The sequence below is a fragment of the Trachurus trachurus genome (genome assembly GCF_905171665.1).
Source record: "Trachurus trachurus genome assembly, chromosome: 13".
Taxonomy (NCBI): domain Eukaryota; kingdom Metazoa; phylum Chordata; class Actinopteri; order Carangiformes; family Carangidae; genus Trachurus; species Trachurus trachurus.
In genome coordinates, this window is record NC_139892.1 from 11603410 (window position 1) to 11624224 (window position 20815).

General features: G+C 40.9%; 1 protein-coding gene across 1 annotated transcript in view; it reads left to right on the forward strand.

Annotated features, from left to right (window-relative positions):
* Nucleotides 1-20815, forward strand: part of LOC310996161 (calsyntenin-2-like) — a gene marked incomplete at both ends in the record, with an annotated part of 281521 nt that overhangs the window by 165315 nt on the left and 95391 nt on the right. The window contains 2 exons of the mRNA XM_083985517.1: nucleotides 8109-8317; nucleotides 18324-18473. Coding sequence (XP_083841643.1) covers nucleotides 8109-8317; nucleotides 18324-18473 — 359 coding nt within the window. The remainder of the gene's footprint in view (nucleotides 1-8108; nucleotides 8318-18323; nucleotides 18474-20815) is intronic.

Below are 20815 nucleotides of genomic sequence, written 5' to 3' on the forward strand. Positions count from 1 at the left end.
TTTCCTGCTAATTTTTTAAAAATCAAAAGTACACACCTACACATGTTCCCATAATTATTTGATTTATTGTCATTTAAATAGAGAGTTTCCAGCCAGACAGGGTAAATAAAGATGGACAGTGCAGTTGTCATAAAATCGTTTTTTGTACCGGGCTTTAAACATGTTTACTTCTGATGTTAAAGCAGAAGTAAGTGATCCGGTCGTTTTGGCTAATGCTGCGTTCCAGGCAGGCTTTTGAAACCGTAAATTACAGCTTCAAGTCACGACTTACGACTTTGTAGCGTTCCAGGCAACCCACTCGTGTTTTTCCGACCTGTTTTACCTGTGAAAGTCACTATAACGGCCACTCGTAACTTCCGACCCGTGCACTCGTACCAGATCGAACTGGTACGACTTCACAGGTCGGAAAAACACGAGTTACGAGTTTCCTTGAACGCACCATAACGTCTTGTCAGCCGATGGAGTTAGCAGCCCCCGCCCTCGTCATGGATCTATTGGTCCTCGTCCCTACGTCACCACATTCAGGCGCATCCCTTGGCTGCACACACACAGCCCTTCATGCCGTTCTCTCTCCTCATTGGATAAAACTTGTAGGATACGAGAAAAGTTTTCTCCTCGGCTCAGAGCAGAGCAGAGTGACTGAGAGACCCGTGTTTCAGTCCAAACACTCTATGTAAGTGATTGCTGTCGGAAGATTTAACTATTTAAGACTTATATTAACACAAAAATATCGCTTACTTCTGCTTTAAGTTTGGCATTTTATCATAGAAGTCTATTGGGATTGACTCACTTTCGGAGTCACCCTCAAGTGGCCATTTGAGGAACTGCACATTTTTAGCACTTCTGTTTCTGGCCTCATTTTTCATCTTTCAGCTTCTGCCTCTTGTTTCCAACTCATGTATCTAGATACCAACTTCCCTCTGATCTCCATTTGTTTTGTTTTTTCTTGTGAAATATGAAATATCAGCTGGAATAGCCTGTGTGGCAATTATTTTTCACCTGAAACTGCTTGCACTTCTTACACAAGAGGGCACAAGTATGAAGTGAAGAGGTATAACATCACAGTTTTAGGGCTAACATCATTACCAAAGAGATCCTGAGGTTTCCCCATGGCTCACCTGAAAATTTGAGTAGGAGTCTTTAGATTCACCATTTTGAATCTGGGGTGGAAAAAAATTATCTTGCTAATTAGAATCTGAAGATTAGACGTTTCTCTGTACTATTTGTGCCTCACGGTTCCCCACACACCTTTCTCTGTGCAGTTGCTATGGAGTAATTAGCCATAAGGGACATCTCACTTCCTCACCAAACATGTCATGTTCATAATCCTTCCTGGACGTGCACGTAAACGCTACCCAAGCCTGACACACTGGCCCAGGGTTATATGCTTGAAGGCCCACCTACTACCCCCTGGGGTGGTGTGTGCAAATTTTGTGAAATGTAACTGTGACACACAGATGTTTTTTCATGTCCGTGCCTCCACACATTTACTTACACACACACATACACACTCAGTGCTTGGCAGCGTGGCAGTTATTAAAGTCATCATTAGTGAATCTTAGAGGCCTGCATGTCCTAACCTCGCAGCAGTTTGGAGAGGCTAATTATCTCAGCGAACAGCGAGCTGAAGGACAGCCATGCAACACAACTCACATACACACATATGGACAACACACAAACACACTCGCAAAGTCCCAAATGCTGAGTCAAATTCACACTGATATACCAAAATTTACATATAAATAAGACAAATACCGGAGCTGAGGATAGATAGACCGATTTTGCATCTCATAACCACATGCACGCGAACACACTCATACACTCACACACTCACACACTCACACACTCACACACATACTGTAGACATGCAGCCAAAAACAAAACAAAACAAAAAACCACAGTAAATATTAACAAAGAAAAAGTCACTTTTTTATGATTGAAGAACTAGGCCAAAATCTGTTCCTTGTTAGCATAAGCTGACAAGATAAATTTCTGCAGTGAGAAGACCAGGGGACTCCGTGCAGACGGTGCAGCCCTGTCAACGTGTCGTCGGTGCTTTATTCTACCAAGAATCTTAACTTCTCGCTTGTCACATTTGATGCTAATATGAGTGAAACCTCATTCTGTCAAAACCTGTTAGTAGACGTGATTATTATTCCTGGTGAGAGAGATAGAGAGAAAAAACACCTAGTGTAGGAATATGTTGTTTATCTTCAGCGAACATAATGTAATGGGAGAGTATAGTCTCTGTGTTTCAATTATGAATATGCACCACCAGGAACTGAGCCATCTGTGCTTGTCTGCTTCATTTACCGGACGAAAGAAAGTGGCACCCGCTCCCCCATCCTGGATTCAAACCACGACTACGTCAGATGTTTATCAGCAAAGTCGAGCAAATGGACATTCAGTCATTTAATTATGAAGAAATGCTCTTAAAGATGTATTAAATGTGAAATCATCTTTTCCACCATGTGGTTAAATGCATTGGAGATTGCAGCTTTCCAAGTCCTTTGTGCTCCTCCGCTCTGTTACATGTCGGTCCAAGCCATCCGTCAATGATTTGATCCATACTGCCTGCCGTTAAGTAAGCAGGATCTGGCATGAAGCTAAACACTGAACTGGATTACCATGCATTATAATCACCTTGTATTGAGATTACATTGGCTCCTGTGGAGCGCTGCGCTATAGTGCCTCGGGGCTCTAGCTGTTGTGGAAGTGGGATTCCCTTGCATATTGATGAGGTTACCATCCTGTGTTGTGTTGTGCATTTGATCCCATTGGTATAGTTAGGGTTGTTTATTTCCATTCTAGTCTTACACAAGGAAATTGATGATTCAACCTCTCGGCTAATTCTTGACAAAGATTAATTGAGTCCTTTGCCTTTGTGCTCTGTGTGTGTGTATGTGAGTGTGCATGGGAGACAGTCAATAATGACTCTGTTTGAGTGGCTGTGTGTAGCTGAGTGTTGATAAGTAATGACTGCAGATGAATATGTAATAAGCCGGGAACAATACTAACCTTGCATTAACATGCATCGACTGGCCTTAACACGCAGCTGCTATCTGATTGTGTCTGCATATGATTTAGCTGGACTGAAATCACACCTGGCACTTAAATACGTCTCGGCTGCACTCCACTGATGGAAAACATCTCCTTATCTTTTTATCAGATAAACAGCATTTTGTTTTATTTGTAAACGGTGCTACTTGTATAGGGAGCCATTGGGTTATGTAAGGTCCCCATGAATCGAGGATATCAACTCTTACACAGGTAGCCTGCGAGCAGTAGAGCGGGACGGTCTCTGTTTAAGAAAGTGAAACTCTAGCTGCAGCATCTTGTATTAACTGTAATTTTCTTCTTGTAGAGTTTGTTGGTAACTTAATAACAAGAAAGTTGTTGTCATCTGAACAACAATTTTCGTGAAACAGATGTTTTGTGCCCAAATCTGCAAAGCCCTGAACATGGGCTGGCAGTAAAGAGAGGGGCTTGACTGGTCAACAAATGTCTCTTTTTTCTGTCAGTCTAGATTTCTGTTAAAAGAGAGATGCCTTTTTCTTGCCCCTCTTCAGACTAGACAATCTGGAACTTGTTCTATGTAAAAAAAAAAAAAAAAAAAAAAAAAATATATATATATATATATATATATATATATATATATATTACTTATGAGTGAGGAAAAATGCAAATGAAACAGAAGTTTAACTGAAACTCAACTTCCTTTTGTGCTTTCCATATAATTGCGTGTAACTTTGTGGATTAGCAGTTCAGACTGGAGAATTTGCATCACAGTGACATCTGGACTTTGACCCGTCTCAGCTGACTCAACCAGACAGTGAACTGAAAGTACATCATATATTATCTTTGAATCAGATCGTTTTATGTACAGTAATAACTCTTTCTCAGTAAAAGTAGCACACAGCTTGACGCCGGTCCAACCGTTTCATGTTAGCAATCCTTAATGTCATGTTCAGTACAGTCGGGCACTCAGTCATTAAAAAGTCTTAATGTTTTTCTGGCTGCAGAAACACTTACTGTAGCTTTTTGAAAACTCTGCTTGACATGAAGTTTATATATATTTATTTATTTAAAAAGGTCTTTTTGACTTTATAAGTATCTGATAGAAACTTTATTAGCCACATAGTTTGATGAAAGGTAATAGTTACAACACTTGAAATTAAATGTATAGAGACCACCAGTCATGTCATATTGATGCTACATCCTCGTCACACCACTCACTGTCTGTGTGATTTGGTTTTTGAGGCCGTCGTAGCTGCATTTAAACACATAGTCCAGATTTGAGTGTAAGTGGAGACGAGGTCCTAGATTTGATTTGCCTCACTCCCTCGGGTCATGTAGCTTGTTTAACCTTTGACTCTTCTCTAAACACCTGACCCCCCCCACCCCCCCCTCTTGGCTCTAATTTTTGTCCACTTTGTCCAGTAGTGTTGTGATCATTCTCACACCCCTGGGGGGTCACTTAACCCCCTGCTGTCTCTCCGTGTCACCCTGACTCATTGTGGACCCTCTGTTGATGAGCTGTGGCCTGTCACAGGGAGGGATGGCGGCCATGGACATGGCTTGGCAATGATCCAGCAACATGAAAAGACACACTTGCAAGCACACTTACACACACACGCACACATTTGCCCTGGAGAGCCAGACATCTGTTTCATCCAGATGTGAAGCCATCAGCAGAGAAACACCCTCTCTCTCTTGCAAACTCACAACGAGACATATTCACAATTATTGCATTTAGTTTTATGTCATGAATTTGTGCGTATGAATATAAAATTGCACACACACGCATGAATGCACACACACACAGCAGTCCTTTCCATACAAGCCCCAGAGGAACTGAACATGTGTTTCCTCCCTCACCACTGGGGAGTGCGGCGAAGCGGGGGGGTAATGTTTATGAGCGTGTGTCATTAATATGACAAAACAAGGCTGGTTGAGGGATTTACTGCACACACTGGTGCTGCCATCATCCGTCAGGTCTTCGTCTCACCATCTTCTGCTGCTGTTAGCATCACCATTAACGTCCCACCAACCCTAATCCTAAGTGATTAATCACGTCGTGCAAATGTTCACTTGTGTTCTGTACCTGTTTCAGGTGATGGAACAAGTATTCAGTTCCTGTTAGAGGTCCCGAAAAACCTGTTTTCTCCAGCAGCTTCTGATTATGACTAATGGTCCTTCATGAACACAGTTTTCTGCCAAAGTTGGGACGGCTTTGCTTATTTCACGTGACAAATTCCTGTATATATGGCCCCATGACACTGGTGAAGTGGGCGTGGCCCAGACAAAAACATGAACGTCACATATACATCAGTGAACAAGTCACAATTTAGCCTCATTTGAATTGACTGTGAATCAGGAGGGAGCTGAACTTTCAACTCTTTGTAACACTGAAGCATGTTCATCTTTAAACTTTGAATTTAGTAATTGCATCATGACTCATTAATGTTATAATTAAAAAAATATATAATAGAGCTTTCATGCAAATGCAAATTTACACAGAGAGAAATTGGAAATACAGAAATGATTAAAGGCAAATCAAGACTAGAGAGAATGAAATAAAATGAAGTTGATGTGTAAAATAAATTAGGTTTAATTAATTTCATCAACTGCTCGGAGGTCAAGCAGATGTGTAAAGCTATAGATTCTTTGCACTACATTTTAATTATTTAACTGGCTCTATTATTTATTGATGCATCCAGTTACATTTTGTCTGGTTATTGGCTAGATGCCCTCATTACTTAGAAAACTCATTCAGTTATAAATGCATTGAAAAATGACACTAGTTACATTTAATGATGCAGATAATAAAGAAAGAAAACGAAGATGAAGGAACGTGTAGGAGGAGGTTTGTATATATCTGGCTGATGATAAGCTTATGCAGGTTGGAGTTAATAACCACACTGCAGTAACACCACAGGACTTCGGAGTGCAAATGTTATTTGTTCTGTCTCATAAAGTGCTTATAGTTTTTTCTTTTTTTTCTTTTTAAGTGAGGGCCAAGTTTTAAGATTCCTGGCAGAGCTCATGATTTAATTACTTCATATCCTTTAGGTTTAGTTATTATAATAATATATTGCATTTTCCACACTGATCATACGTTTTATATGAAAAATCTTAATGTGCAAAGTAACTAAATGTAGTTGACTCAAAAGTACAATAATTACCTGAAATGTAATGGAGTATCTAAAAGAACACGATGGAAAGTTCAGATTGAATTTGAGTAAATTACTTGCCACTCACTGTGGCACTGCCACCACTCACTTCCACCGCTGTCTGTCCCATAACTATCCTTTTCCCATTTTTTCACCACCTTGTTTATGCATTTCGGTTTCTATTAAACCATGTAACTGTGCATCTGCTTGTGCACTGAGACTCAAAAAAACAAAACAAATGGTTTCCGATGTTTGTGTACTTGTGACAGGGACAGATAAGCCAGTGTGGAAATTCATTCTGCCTGAGCTCAGCCTCCCCACGGTTCCTCTCTTTGTCGTCCAGTCTCCCATCTCCAGCCGACCACATGCTGGAGAGATATACACAGCTTCTTGTAATGGCATAATTTCACCGTCATTACCGTACCCAACAGCAAATCCCATAAACCACATATTCTTCACTGCTCCTTTGTCTCTTTAAGACAAGCATCACTTTGGCTTTGCAATGCTAAATCTTAAAAAAATATTATTATTCCGAGCCCAGTGTCATCCATCACCAGTTGTCAGTCAATTAATCGAAGGATTGATTATGCCTTCTTCTATTGCCTTCTGGCTGCTGTAGAGTATTGATGAGGACATTTTTAAAGTGATGGATCTTTTTTTTTTTTTTTTTTTTTCCTACTGAACATGAATTGCAGCTGATAGATCGTTTATGGAATGATTAATAAGTGCATTTTACTGCACATAGGGTCCTGTGTATGGGCTGCACAGCTGAGGTGGAGGAGGAGATCCACCAGATTATTTTACCAAGGCAACACAATCAAAGCGATCCATTAGGTCAGGTCAGATAGTGTATAACATAAAGCACATTGTGACTGCTGGTTACCAGACTAATTAATCACTGGCAGTGAACTCTGCCCTTAACGATCCAAACAACTATTTGTGAGGCTGCAGCTATTAGACATTGTGCCTCCTCTTGCCAAGCATCCAGTCTAATGTCAGGGATGGACACTGTGAATACTGCGACTGAGTGTGGGCATCAAACACATATACAGCCTTGTAAGCCATTGATGGTAGAGCTTTGCAACACACACAACCTTTCCCCATCTCTAAAACCACTTTGTTCTTTGTTCTTTTTTTCTTTTTCGTCTCTCTTTTTGTTCTTTTGTCGTAGTGATATTGAAAACAAAAACAGAAAACCTTAATTACATTTGTTGTATTTTTCCTGATACTGGCCAAGAAAGATTGTGGCAGCATGACATTTTGGGTTAATGCATTAATAATTCAATTCATGTGCAGCCAGTGGTGAATGCTCATTGGATGTTTTGAAATGTCTTTAATGCCATGCTCTAGTGATTTAATTTTGCATTTCCATAAAGTTGAAGGACCCACAAATTAAAAACAATGAATGGTCAAAGTTGAAGCATTCGTGGCAGAGATATTCTGTACACAACCCCGAGTCTCAAACGTTGAGCCTCTGCCAGTAAGAATCAAGCTCCTACACTGTTGAGCCTTTGCCAGTAAGTACAGTACACAACACTAGGAATTCAAAGCAATGCTGGTTACTTTGTGAAAAACTGTGGAAAGGAAAATGTTAACATGCATCTTTTTTTTGTTTCTTTTCTTGTTTTTTTTTAAAAGCATGTTAGCATTTATATTTAAAAAACATAAAATATCAAATGTCAGTGCAATTATTCTCTAGTAAAAGGCAGCAGTGGGTTATCAGTCATAAGGACTCATCCTGAAAGTTTATTTTGTGCCTATATGTAGCTGATAGATGTCTGCTGGTTTATTATAATTACACTCTATGCAGACGATAAACGATTCTACACCGAACCTCACCTTCCCTAGATTCACATGTTGACACTGTATTAGTGTGTGTGGGTGCGAAATAAACATGTTACATTCCCTCCCTCTGTCGCCCCCTATCGTCCACAGGGCTGTGGTGCATATTCAGGTCAACGATGTGAACGAGTTCGCCCCCGTGTTTCGGGAGCCCCAGTACCACGCCGCAGTGACAGAGGGCAAGATTTATGACAGCATCCTGCAGGTGGAGGCCACAGACCAGGACTGCTCCCCCCAGTACAGCCAGATCTGTAACTACCAGATCACCACAACCAGCACACCCTTTGCTATAGATCGCAACGGTGAGTAAACAGAAATGTTCGTAATAACCACAAAGAAATCATGTTATGTTATGTCACCTGAATGATGATCTGTGCATTGCAACGTGTTGTTGTGTACCAATTTTTCCTCTAACCTGCCTCATTTTTTGCTGCTCTGCATCATTTATTGAAATGATTTCCCACATGTCCAAGATCTTCCAAATCAAATTTGAAGTTGTGTTTTCTTTTTCCTTTTTTTCTCGCTCTCCCTCTGCTCTCCATATTAAGTAGAGAAGATGCAAAAACACATTTCTGTCATAACACAGGGACACTTAGGATATAAAAATCCCATCCCTCTGCACACATCCTCTTTACAGCCACATGGAGAAACACACAGACTCAGTCCTAGCGCTCATACACATACCTGCATATACTCTGGCAACCAAACTTAATACTCTGTCAGATGTTTCTCCCTTGGGTAAAATGTGTTCTTTACTCTTTCCAAGGACAAAGTCAAGCTTTGCCCAGAGAGCCATCAGTCTCCACAAATCAGATCACAGAAGTCTGTGCACAACATAAAAACACACAAACATTCACACACACGACAAAGACAAATGTGAAGTAAGATCTTTGTTCACTCTCAGATAGCCTCTCAAATATACTTGACTTAACTGTGTTGCTGCTTTTTTTGTAACTTAGTTCTTGAGCATTTTTCTACAAATAAAAACAGTGTCACTGCCACAAGCATAGACATGTGAGAGACCCACAAACTACTAATATAAATGTCTCCTACTGACCTTCCTGACTTCCTGACTATGTGTAGTTGACACAATGGAGGGTAGGTTTAAATAATACTCCTTGAGGAATGAGGATACACTTGAGTCTTACCACTGTTAGCTATTCAAATACAACAACTGGCAGACCCAAGCCTCCTCTGAGACTCGTTTTTTTTGCTTCGGATACACAAATGCAAAGGACATTACTGTTTACATTTGTGTTGCCGCCGACCACTGAACGTTGGCGACTGCTTAGGTTTTGCAGTGAAAAAGCTGACTGGATGAGGTCAGGGCACCGTGAATGATACAAGGGCGGCGGTGTGGTGGGGTGTTGGGGGGGTTGCCACTGGAGCATTCTCTCTTCTCTCTCCATTTGAAGGGGCCTCGCTCGACTATTGACCGCTGAGGAAAAGGCTTTGAGAGCTCTTGAATTTGAGAGCACCTGAGGGAGAGAGGAAGTAGACGTAGGGAAGAAAGAAGGACATTAGCTCTGAGAGGAAAGCATAACTGCTGCAGTATAAACAAACAGGAAGTATGATGGAGGGCGATATTCTTTATTTTTCTTATTGTCTATAAATTCCATGAAAATTACTTGAACCCATTAACGAGTATTATGTGTGCAGCCTGATATATCATATTCCTCTGTGCCACAGAGCTCAGAATGAGCCACACTGTTGTCTGGGTATCATGATCTTTCATTACCACAAACACTCACTCTGTAGCTCATTTGAGTCAAGCCCACACAGACCATTATGCTACTCTGTAATGAAACAAAATAATAACAATCGGCAAACCTGTGTGTAATATTTGCTATTAACTAGAATACCCTGCTTTTATTAAAGCTTACATTTAATTATCAAAACAGCCTATCTCTCACGTGCAAATATTAGCATGTAGCATGATTAGCAGCATGTAATAGGCTACTTGTTGGTATTTTCATTGAATGTGTGGAGAACAGAATCAAAACAGAATAACTAGGTGTTTTGCCTAGATGTATTTAGGCTTAGTGCCATTAGCATGCTAACATGCTCACAGGGACAATGCTAACATGCTTATCTTTAAAGATGATCAATAAGTGTTAGTATTTTAACTAAGTTAAAATCTCGACCTGATGATGAGTAAAAAGAAAAGCCAAAGTCACCACAGTTCATTCTGAGGGGGGCATGGCTATCTTTAGCAAATTTTACCGTTACAAATCCAATAGTTGAGGCATGCCACTTAAAACTCTAAATGTTAATTTAATGGTGTAGCTAATAGAAAAGTCAGTGGAACCTCAAACTCAGAGGTATTCATCCTTTGGGACTCATGAATGAGTCATACATTTTTCATGGCAATTCAAGAAGTAGTAGAAATTTGACCTAAATGGTGGACTTACCAGAACCGTGCTGCTTATTCCCCCATATTCCTACATGGCCAGTGGAATGTATTAACACTTACTAAAACCTGAACCCTTGAAGAAATTTAACTGTAGATCTGTTAAAACTTCCCAACTTTAACAGGAGAGCGAGGGGAAGTTGGAAAGTGTTGAGAGATGAATTAATAAACAGGTTGTTTTCGTGCAATTTGTTGACGCCACAAAAAAAGTTGTCCTCTAAACAAAGACCGGTTGACTAAGCAGTGTTAGGTAAGAAATGCTCTGTGGTAACAGTAATTATAAAGTGATGATGGAGGGAATTCACAAAGACAGATGTGGCGTTGGTTTGTTCCTTATGTGTGTGTGTGTGTGTGTTTACGTTCCTCTGATGGAAGGGCAAATAGAGAAAGCAAGATGGAGGGTAAAGTAGTCATTTACTAGCTGGCCACCCTTGCCAGCAGTCACAGCACGCACAGCCTGCTGACACGGATAAGTTGATGTAGTAATTGAAGGAGCGGGAATAGGAACCTCCATCATGCGGAAAGGTGTGAGCGTTCACGCATATTTGTGTGCGAGTGTGCGTTAGGAAAAAAAAAAAAGGAGAGCGGCGAGCACGACAGATGAGGCAGCAAACAGTGAAATGGGATGAGGCTGCAAAACGGTGAAGACAATGATGTGCATTGAGAGGGAATGGGAAGGCTGGAAAAGGAGAGAGGAAGGAATCCTAAACAAGCTGAGAGGGAGACAGAGAATTGGCGATGAGGAGGAGGAAAGGAGGGCGAACAATGCTGTCCTCGTATGAATCATATTTAATCCTCCCACTCACACACTCACATTCAAATATACCACATTATCAGCATCCGGCTCCCTGTGCACCTCTCTCCCCACAATACAACAACCTCAAGAAGCATCTGGGTTGTTATACAAGTCCGATAAGTCATTCCAGCTCCGTTTCAACTCGTAGCCAATGAGGCCGACTGGTGTCTCTTTTTCAAAGCTTTTTGCACTCTGCGAGGGTTTTCTGTCAGGCCCTCTCCCTGCTGCGTGAATAGCATTGTCATTCGTCTGTAGTGGAAGATTCATCAAATATTAACAAACACATTAGGACTACAAGCGGCCCCTTCATGCGCTCAGGCGAGGTAGGAGACGCTCAGACACTGGATGTGGTCTGGATGCTGATTGTACTGTGGAGACAAGTCGGTTATTTGTTTCTTTTTTTGCCTTTTTTCCCCACAGCATTATAACACCAGGAGATAACATTCAAATCACAGCCATGTCCATTTTGATACACTGTTATAAATATATATAAAACCCTCTCTTACACAGCTGAGAGGTTGTACTGTAGTTTTATTTTGTGGGCTTGATTTGTTTAATAGCACAAATGGCTCAGCTGTGAATTCCACCTCCATGATTTTGATTATTTCAGACTGAACTTTGAAAATGTGTGACTACATTACCCAGACTTTTAAATCAAGTGCAGACTGTTAAAGGGATAGAGTTTGGTTTTTTTTTGGTGTGGGCTCATGTAAGGTACTCATGAATAGTTGGTACATTGACTGAAGTAGTCTATTCAGCATAAATGGGGCAACTAGAGAAAAAACATGTTTGAGACGCTGCCAACGAAACAATCATTTGTTTACATGTGTGCTTCGTGTTGTTTTTTTGCACTTTCCTTAGGCGCTATGTTTTTGCAAAGCTATCTTATACCTACACACAAGCACCCTTCCAGAGTGCACCGTAATAGAAATAGGTGCTGTCGGTAAACTCTCCTAATTGGCAGTGCACACAACACGAATCTACTGCAATTACAGTAGCTGTACCGACTATTAATGAGTATCTCACACAACAGTACATGAAAAAAACCTAAACAGTCCCTTTCTTGGAGAAGAAAGATGGACGAGGCACTATCAATTTTAATGTGCAGTATCTAGCAACTTAAAAAAAGAAAGAAAAGTGAGACAAGTGTTGGCGTCAGGAAGCAACAGGATCTTAATGGAAACGTGGTCTTAATTCTGAGAAATATTAGCACTAATCAAAGCACTTGTGAGAGATAGAGGCCACCTGTCATCCCGACCATGATGCCATTTGTTACAGTGATTATATTAAGGCATCACAGCTAATTTGACAATGATATATAATGATCATTTGAAATTAGAATTAAATACCCATTACTCATGTATGCAAACACACACATGCAGCGCACTGTATAGGATAGACAAGGCAGCAACACACAATCAGTGTGTGTTCGCAAAGTAGTCAAAAAATTCACAAGGCTGCACGGCAGTGAAGCTACAACTCAATTTCCTCAAGGCAGTTTAAAGTGTAAACTAAAGTTTAAAGTCACATAAGTCAGTAAACAGAAGACAAGTACTTCTCCCAGTCATTGGGCTGAAGTAGAGGCCCATTAAGAATAAATGTGAAAGTTGAGAGGAGCAGTGAATATGGCAACATGTCTGTTGCGCAACGCTTACAACTACAATAAACACAAACTCATTTAGCTGTAAAAGCTCACACAGCCGTTTTATGGCTCCATAAAGTCAGACTCCAAATCACTGATGACTGAGTAACTCGGCTCTGTTCCTGTGCAGTATTTATGACAGACAGAAAAGTTTCTGAATCACTTAGCTTGTTCCACCGTCTTCCACAACTTATGTGAAAAATAGAATAGAATGTTCTGAATTAATGGTTTTATTCCAAAGACATTAAACTACAGTACATCAATTTTAAAGCTGCAGGTAGATCTTCACCAAACAGGCTTTTTACCTACAGACTTTTTTGACTTATTGTAGTAGAAAAATACAGGTGTCACTAAGGAAATAAATTGACAATTGGCCATGACAGTGAGCCAGTAAACAAAGCACTAGGGGCTATATTCACAAATTCACTTCTTTTAAGTGCTGCTAAAAGTTTTGGGACTAAACCTGATAAAACACTGAGGGGGAGAACTTTTAAAATGGAGCTGAGAAAACAGACGGATTGATTTCAGTAGCAACTGTTTCACAAAGGGGAAATGTCGACTTTCCGCCTGAAATGAAGACTTATTTAACCTAAGAGTTATTCATTTATACATTGATTGTGGGAGGTGGTAAAATAATGATTTGTCGAATAGACTGAAGAATAACTCTGATAAATTAATCAGTTCTGCAAGCTGCTTTTGATTCAGTGGATCAGTAGCATTAAGTTGCACAAAAAATAATGTTATCATATTTTTTAAATTCTTTGCATTTATTAAGGAGCTTATTTGACCCTTATTAACTCTCCTGCTAGCAATAGTTGTTTTAAAAAAGGAATTAGCATCATAAGCCTGTGAATATTCTCATTCATCCAGGTCATAGTTATCTCAAGGAAATTTAAATCAAACGCAACTGGACTTGGTTATTCTATGTCTTAGAAGACGTTTCACCTCTCATCCAAGAGGCTTCATCTGTTTATACTCGCATCTGACCAGGCTGGGACTGGTCTTATAGCATCATAATTTCCCAAAACATTGAGACACACACACACACACACACACACAAAAACAAAAAAACATTAACCTGTTGCAGCTGCCTGAATGTGCGTTGCTCTGACTCCTCATTTAAACTGTGATCAGATAAAATCACCAGATGAGACAGGAAACACTTCCATTTACACTTTACATAGGCTATCTGTTTCAATGGGCCAGATTACAAATCTGCCTGCAGTCGGTGTGGTGACTCCTGAGCTACATGCAAATCATTGTTGGCTTCTCTCCAACTCCAAAGACTGGTGGTACTTCAGCTTAGGATGTTTGAAAACTGAACACTTAAGTTACAGTAATACCAGTCTATCAAGCATTAATTATACCATCTACAGTATATAGTGACATCAACATGTGGATGAGTGGTATTTATGAACTTAGAGCAACACAAATATTTCATCACGCTCACGGGCTCTAACTCGTGCTGATTAATGCTCTCTCACCCACACATATCATACTCCCACAGCTCAGCTCAGCTCTCATATCAGAGTTCATGTGTAGAAGTCACTGGAGCTGCTTTTTCCCCCCTCTTGTGTTAATGAGATAGATAACAGTGGCCAATTTCAGTGTAGCATCATCTGCCATTATCACAAGGTAAAAACTACACAAATAACACAGTATAGATTAAATATGCATTTTAGGAAGGTGGATACATTCCAACTATTTCAGCATCTGACTACAGTGTGGTTTTAATCAATCTTGACTACTTATTGGATGCTCTTAAATTGTGAATAAGTGTCTTTAAAGGAGCTATTTGTTAGTTTTTAATCTTGCAAGATAGCGAATGTTAGCATTAAAGCAGAAGTAAGCGATATATTTGTGTTAATATAAGTCTTAAATAGTTATATCTTCCGACAGCAATCACTTACATAGAGTGTTTGGACCGAAACACGGGTCCGTCAGTCACTCTGCTCTGCTCTGAGCCGAGGAGAAAACCTTTCTCGTATCCTACAGTTTTTATCCAATGAGGAGAGAGAACAGCATGCAGGGCTGTGTGTGCAGCCAAGGGATGCGCGTGAATGTGGTGACGTAGGGACGAGGACTGTTACGGTGCGTTCAAGGCAGCCCGTAACTCGTGTTTTTCCGACCTGTGAAGTCGTACCAGTTCGATCTGGTACGAGTTCACGGGTCGGAAGTTACGAGTGGCCGTTATAGTGACTTTCACAGGTAAAACAGGTCGGAAAAACACGAGTGGGTTGCCTGGAACGCTACAAAATCGTAAGTTGTGACTTGAAGCTGTAATTTACGGTTTCAAAAGCCTGCCTGGAACGCAGCATTAGCCAAAACGACCGGATCACTTACTTCTGCTTTAACAGTGTTTACTTCCAAGAAGAAGACACAAAACTTTACTTTCTCACCGATAGCCGCCTCCGATAATGGAAACCAACACTAATGTTAAAGCCTTTGGAAACCTGACTATATATAGTAAAAATGCTTATATTATATCAAAGTCAAGTGCCTCATTAAGCATCCACAAAAGTCTGAGTGACAATAACTATTCATAACTATTAGAAAACTTGTTTAAAAACAGCTCATTTTGCTATTGAGGCACTATTGAGGCCACTGGTCAGGACAGTGTGGGCGTGGCAGATAACGCTATGATTGACAGCTCCATTGTCATAGCAACACGTCAATGGCGACCGTTAAAAAAAAAAAAAAAAGTCCTCACCGGAGGACGTGCATCGATTGATTGATGCTATTTAGCAGCTAACTAGACTACCAGCTTCGTTTTGGAGCGTCATAACCGTCTTTGGTCGTAGTCTCACAGAAAAAAAAGAAGCTTTTAACAGTCACTCAGGTCTGTGTGAGCGCCAGGAGGGGCTGACTGACACACACACAGAGACAAGGCAGGTCGCGCTGGAATGCTAATAAATGCTAAAAGCTAATCGCCAATTTCAGGGGTGGAAAGTAACGAGTTACATTTACTCAAGTTACTGTAATTAAGTAGCTTTTTTGTGTACTTGTACTTTTTTGAGTAATTTTTAAAATCAGTACTTTTACTTTTACTTGAGTACATATTGTTGGAAGAAATTTACTTAGTTACATTTTAAATAGCTTAAGTTACAAAGTAAAAAATATATAACTCTGTGTGGGTCGTCAAAAGTAGCTACGCTGCTGCCGCCTCTCTCACAGCAGCAGCAGGTAGCTACACACCTCTTTCCCCCTCCCTGCTACGTGAGTTAGTGCATAACAGGGCTCGTCGCTATGTTGTCGTCTTAATATTAGCCATTAGCCACAGCTAGCGGTTAAAAGCTGACGTTAATGATTAAAGACAACGTTATCAGGCATGTCCATCTATTCGGCTACGTTTATGGTGACCGTGCCAGACACACCGGGGCTGAAGGCCGGACCGGCGGTCCGTTGAGTTAAATGTAGGAGCCCAGTCAGATCCATGGCCATGCTCAAAGGAACAGACAAGCAGCCCCCTGCTTCAGAGCAGTTACAGTAAAGAGGCAAGAGAGAGAGAACCTACAGTAACCCCCCCCCCCCCCCCCCCTCCTCCTCCTCCTTGAGAGCAGACAGGAAAGACAGTAAAAAAAACAGGTGTGTGTGAGTGAAAGAGGGAGAGAGAGATTTTTCTTTTCTTTTTTTATTCGTATTGAAAATGGTATTGAGTATCGAATATTTTCCTTAATATCGATATTGAGTTGAAAATGTTAGTATCATGATCATGATCGTGACAACCTTAGTGCCAGTAACTGTAACTGTCCATCTGATTGGCTCTGGACAACTGCAGTGTCAGAAGGTCAGAATCAAGTCAAAGATGATGGAGACAGTGTATCGATGGAGAAGGGACAAATTTGGAACACAGAGACATGCACAGAGAATGTTAGGCCAATCTCTGGCCAATCTCTGGCCATTATACCCCCCCCCCAAAAAAAAAAAAAAAAAAGTAACTAAGTAACTTGTACTCTGAGTAAATTTTAAATGAACTACTTTTTACTTTTACTTGAGTAGATTTTTACACCAGTACTTTTACTTTTACTTGAGTAAAATTTCATCAAGGTAACTGTACTTTTACTTGAGTAGATTTTTTTGGTACTCTTTCCACCCCTGGCCAATTTACACACACACCCTCCCTCCCTCCCTCCCCTCACCCCCCCACAAAAACCGGCTGTATCGGCTGCATGTAGAGAGGAGTTGTGAGGAGTTGTGGGCACACACACAGACAGACAGACAGACACAGACAGGGCAGGTCGCGCTGGAAAGCTAATAAATGCTAAAAGCTAATCGCCACACTGGTTGCCATGGCTCTGCTTGTGAGGACTTGAGAGGAGTGGTGGAGCGACCGTTAGCAGAACGGTTTTGTTCGCAGCCACTGGGGGGCTGGGTGAGAGAACTGATGTGGCGATTTATGAGTGGGTAGGATTTATTGCGTGATAAATCCCAGAGATAACTCCGCCCAAATCAAACCTACTGTACAAAACCTTAAAAGACAAATATTTTCAATTTGGATGGAAACTTTTTTCTAATTATTTTTACATGTTTAATAATATGTACATAAGACCCTAAAATACATGGTTAGGAGGCTTTGGTGGATTTGGGTTTCCAGAGGCTTTAACTCTTGTCTCAATCACATCTTGTCATCTACTGAAGTTAGCATGCTAACCAGCTAGCCATATGTCCCTTGGTCCTCCCTGTCTCTCTCCATTGTCCTAAAAAAAAAAAAAAAAAAAAAAGGCAAACTGCCCAAATAAGATGACTTGGGGAAATAAAGTTAAGAAACCATGTTCAGCAGCATAGAAAACTTATAAATAGCCCCTTTAAGTTATAGTTCACGTTCCCCTTTTTCACTACATCAGCTGGTTAGAAACTACTTTCGGTGATAAGATGATTTATAAATACAGTCCAAGAGTCCAAAACCAAAGTAGCTCAATGGAGTCTCCTATCATTAATTTTACTGTGACATGTCAAAATGCTGTGAAGAAGGCCTATTGCTGCAGACAGTGACAATCCCATCTGCCTTAACAAGATGCCGCATATTCACTTTAATTTGCTAAATTAATTTCAGTTGTCAGTTTGTTTGTTTTTTTACTGATGGGCAATTTTGGTGCATAACAAAAATAAAAAGTAGGTTTGGAAAATAAAGTGTACAGAATGATTAGCTGGCCACACCAACAACAATTAGACCACTTCATCTCTTCCAGTGCAGCCAGACAATAGGAAGACATTTTCCTCACTGACATTAGGTGAAGTTTTAGCTTTTGAAATTTTAAACCATCGAGCATTGCAATTTGTGGCTCTCAATGTGCCAAACTGCTCGGCACAAATTATTTTCATTATGAGACACAATGGAGGCACTGAATTCACTCCACAATACTTCATAATGAGTTTGCTTTTTTTTTTTTTTTTTTTTAAAGAAAGCTAAAAAGCTTCGGGTAGAGTTTGACCTTGAGCGACTCTCCTCTCCTCCATCAGGTAACATCCGCAACACAGAGAAGCTGAGCTACGACCGGCAGCAGCAGTACGAGATCCAGGTGACGGCCTGGGACTGTGGCCAGAAGAGGGCGCTGCACAGCGTCCCCGTTCGCATCGATGTCAAACCTGTCTGCAAACCCGGCTGGCAAGGTGAGACTTCATTATATCTGTGTGTATGTGCAAAGATTTCAGGCTGTGTGATGTTTAAACATCCAGAAACAGTATATGCGTGTGTGTGCTGTTGTGGTTCATGGAGTAAGAGCAGTGTGGGCTATTATTGTGGGATTTGCCTTATTACATGTCATTACTTCAGTGTGTGTAATCCCACTTATCTCTAAATGTCTAGTCTGAATACCTCATTCTTCTTCATTTGTGTTTATCATACAGTCCGGGTTTCTACCTGTACTGTTCTATATTTCTTTCTCTCCTTCTTCTATACAGTATTTCCTTCTCTCGCTCCCTCCCTTGGTTTTCCTTTCTTTTCCCTTCCCTGACCCTCTTTCTCTCTGTCTTTCCCTCCTTCCCTCCCTGAGGAATTGGGCTGTCAAGAGTAGCTGGTGTGATCAACTGCACTTTACTAAGAGCAACGTGACACAGCCAACACGGCTCTTAGTACATCAGAAAGCAGCCGCGGCCTTAACAAGGCCCAGAGTAATGCAATACAGTGTTACAAGAGTACAAACAGATCTCGAGGTACAGTAACTGTGGACCGGATTTACATTTGTCAGGAATGGGATCGGCATCTTTGATGAAAGACGAACACACACACACACACACACACCTGTATGTTCAAATTGTGTTGTTCTGCCATTAGGTCAGAAAGTACGCTGGATTTCTTTGGAATTCAGCCATTTCTTGTCCCTCAGGACGCGATGTTAGCGAGCTGGTAATAAACACCGATAAATGAAGAACCTGGCAGGGGCTCAGCGGCAGCCAGTAAACGCTGGAGAAACTGTTAAGTCGTTTGGCTCCTATTCAATCTCCCAATCTGTGTTTTCTCAAAACAAGTGACAGCACATGCCTGTAGTTATACTCCTCAGTGCATTCAGAGAAGATGGACCCCCCTCCTTTTATATTTGGCTCTGGTTATGCCATATGCTAAAACCATTTTAATAACGTTTTCCCTAATGAATCTACACTCACTACAAATCTATTAGATAAGAAAAAGTATTCAGACCTTTTCCTAAAGTGCCTGCAGAGCTCAGAGACAGGATCATATCGAGACACAGACCTGGGGAAGGCCATGAAAACATTTCTGCCTCACTGACGGTGGCACAGTGCACTGTGGCCTCCATCATTTTCAGATGGTAGAAATTTGAAACAACTGCAATTCCTGGCTAAACTGAGCAATCAAGGGAGAAGGGCCTTGGTATGAGGGGTGACCAAGATCCCGATCATCACTCTGGCTGCTCCTGTGTGGAGATGGGAGAAACTTCCAGGCAAGGCAATCATCACTGCAGCACTCCACTGATTTGGGCTTAATGGCAGAGGGGCCTGGAGGAAGCTTCTCCTCTGTGAAGACATGAAAGATGCTTGGAGTTTGCAAAAAAGCACCCAAAGGACGAGGAGATTCTCTCTCAGTCATCACCTGCCCAGTACTATCCCTATGGTGAAGCAGCTTGTACTTCTGGGGTGTTTATCATCAGTGAGGAGACTTTCTCAGAGTAGAGAAAAAGTTGAATGCAGCAAAAGTACAAAGATATCCATAGTGGTAAACTATGAGTGTGCAGTACCCCACCCTCCGACAAGATAAAGACCCTAAGCCTGATGTCCTTGAGTGGCCCCACCAGAGCCCCCCGACATGACCCCAATCCAACATCCCTGGACAGACCTGAAAATGGCTGATGGCCCTCATTCAACCCGATCGAGCTTGAGAGGATCTGCAGAGAAGAATGGCAGAAAATCCTCTAATCCAGGTGTGCAAAGCTCGTTCCACCAGGGTGCCATCACCGCCAGAGGTGCTTCCACTAAATACTGAGTAAAGGATCTGAATACTTAATGAAGGTTTATGTAATATTTTGGTTTCCTAAAAGATCCTAAAATTCTGCTTTTTGCTTCATCGGGATAAAGTGTAGGTTGGTAAAGGGAAAAATGATTTTAACATGAGAGGAAAAAAAGTAAAGGGGTTAAAGAATAATCTGAGCACACTGCACAGAAATTTACTTTTCAGATGAATCTTTAGTGACAGGATCAGGTTCTTAAAACAAGACAGAAGAATCTAAATCAATCCATTTTGCATTAAGAAAATAAATGATTCAAGGAGGTCTTGAAACTCTAACATTAGTGCTGTCTTATCTAAATTATTTCTTAAGATGGGTTCTTTTTGCAGGGAAGTCGCAGCTCCAGCAGACAGGCAACAGATTTTAAAATTCAGAGGAATTAAGGTCACTAAATCAAAAAGCAGCAATGAAAGAAAGAAAGAAAAGGGTCAAAAGTTCATCTTCTGTTCTCTTTTCCTGAATGAATACATGTAAGACGAAGAAAGTTGGTGT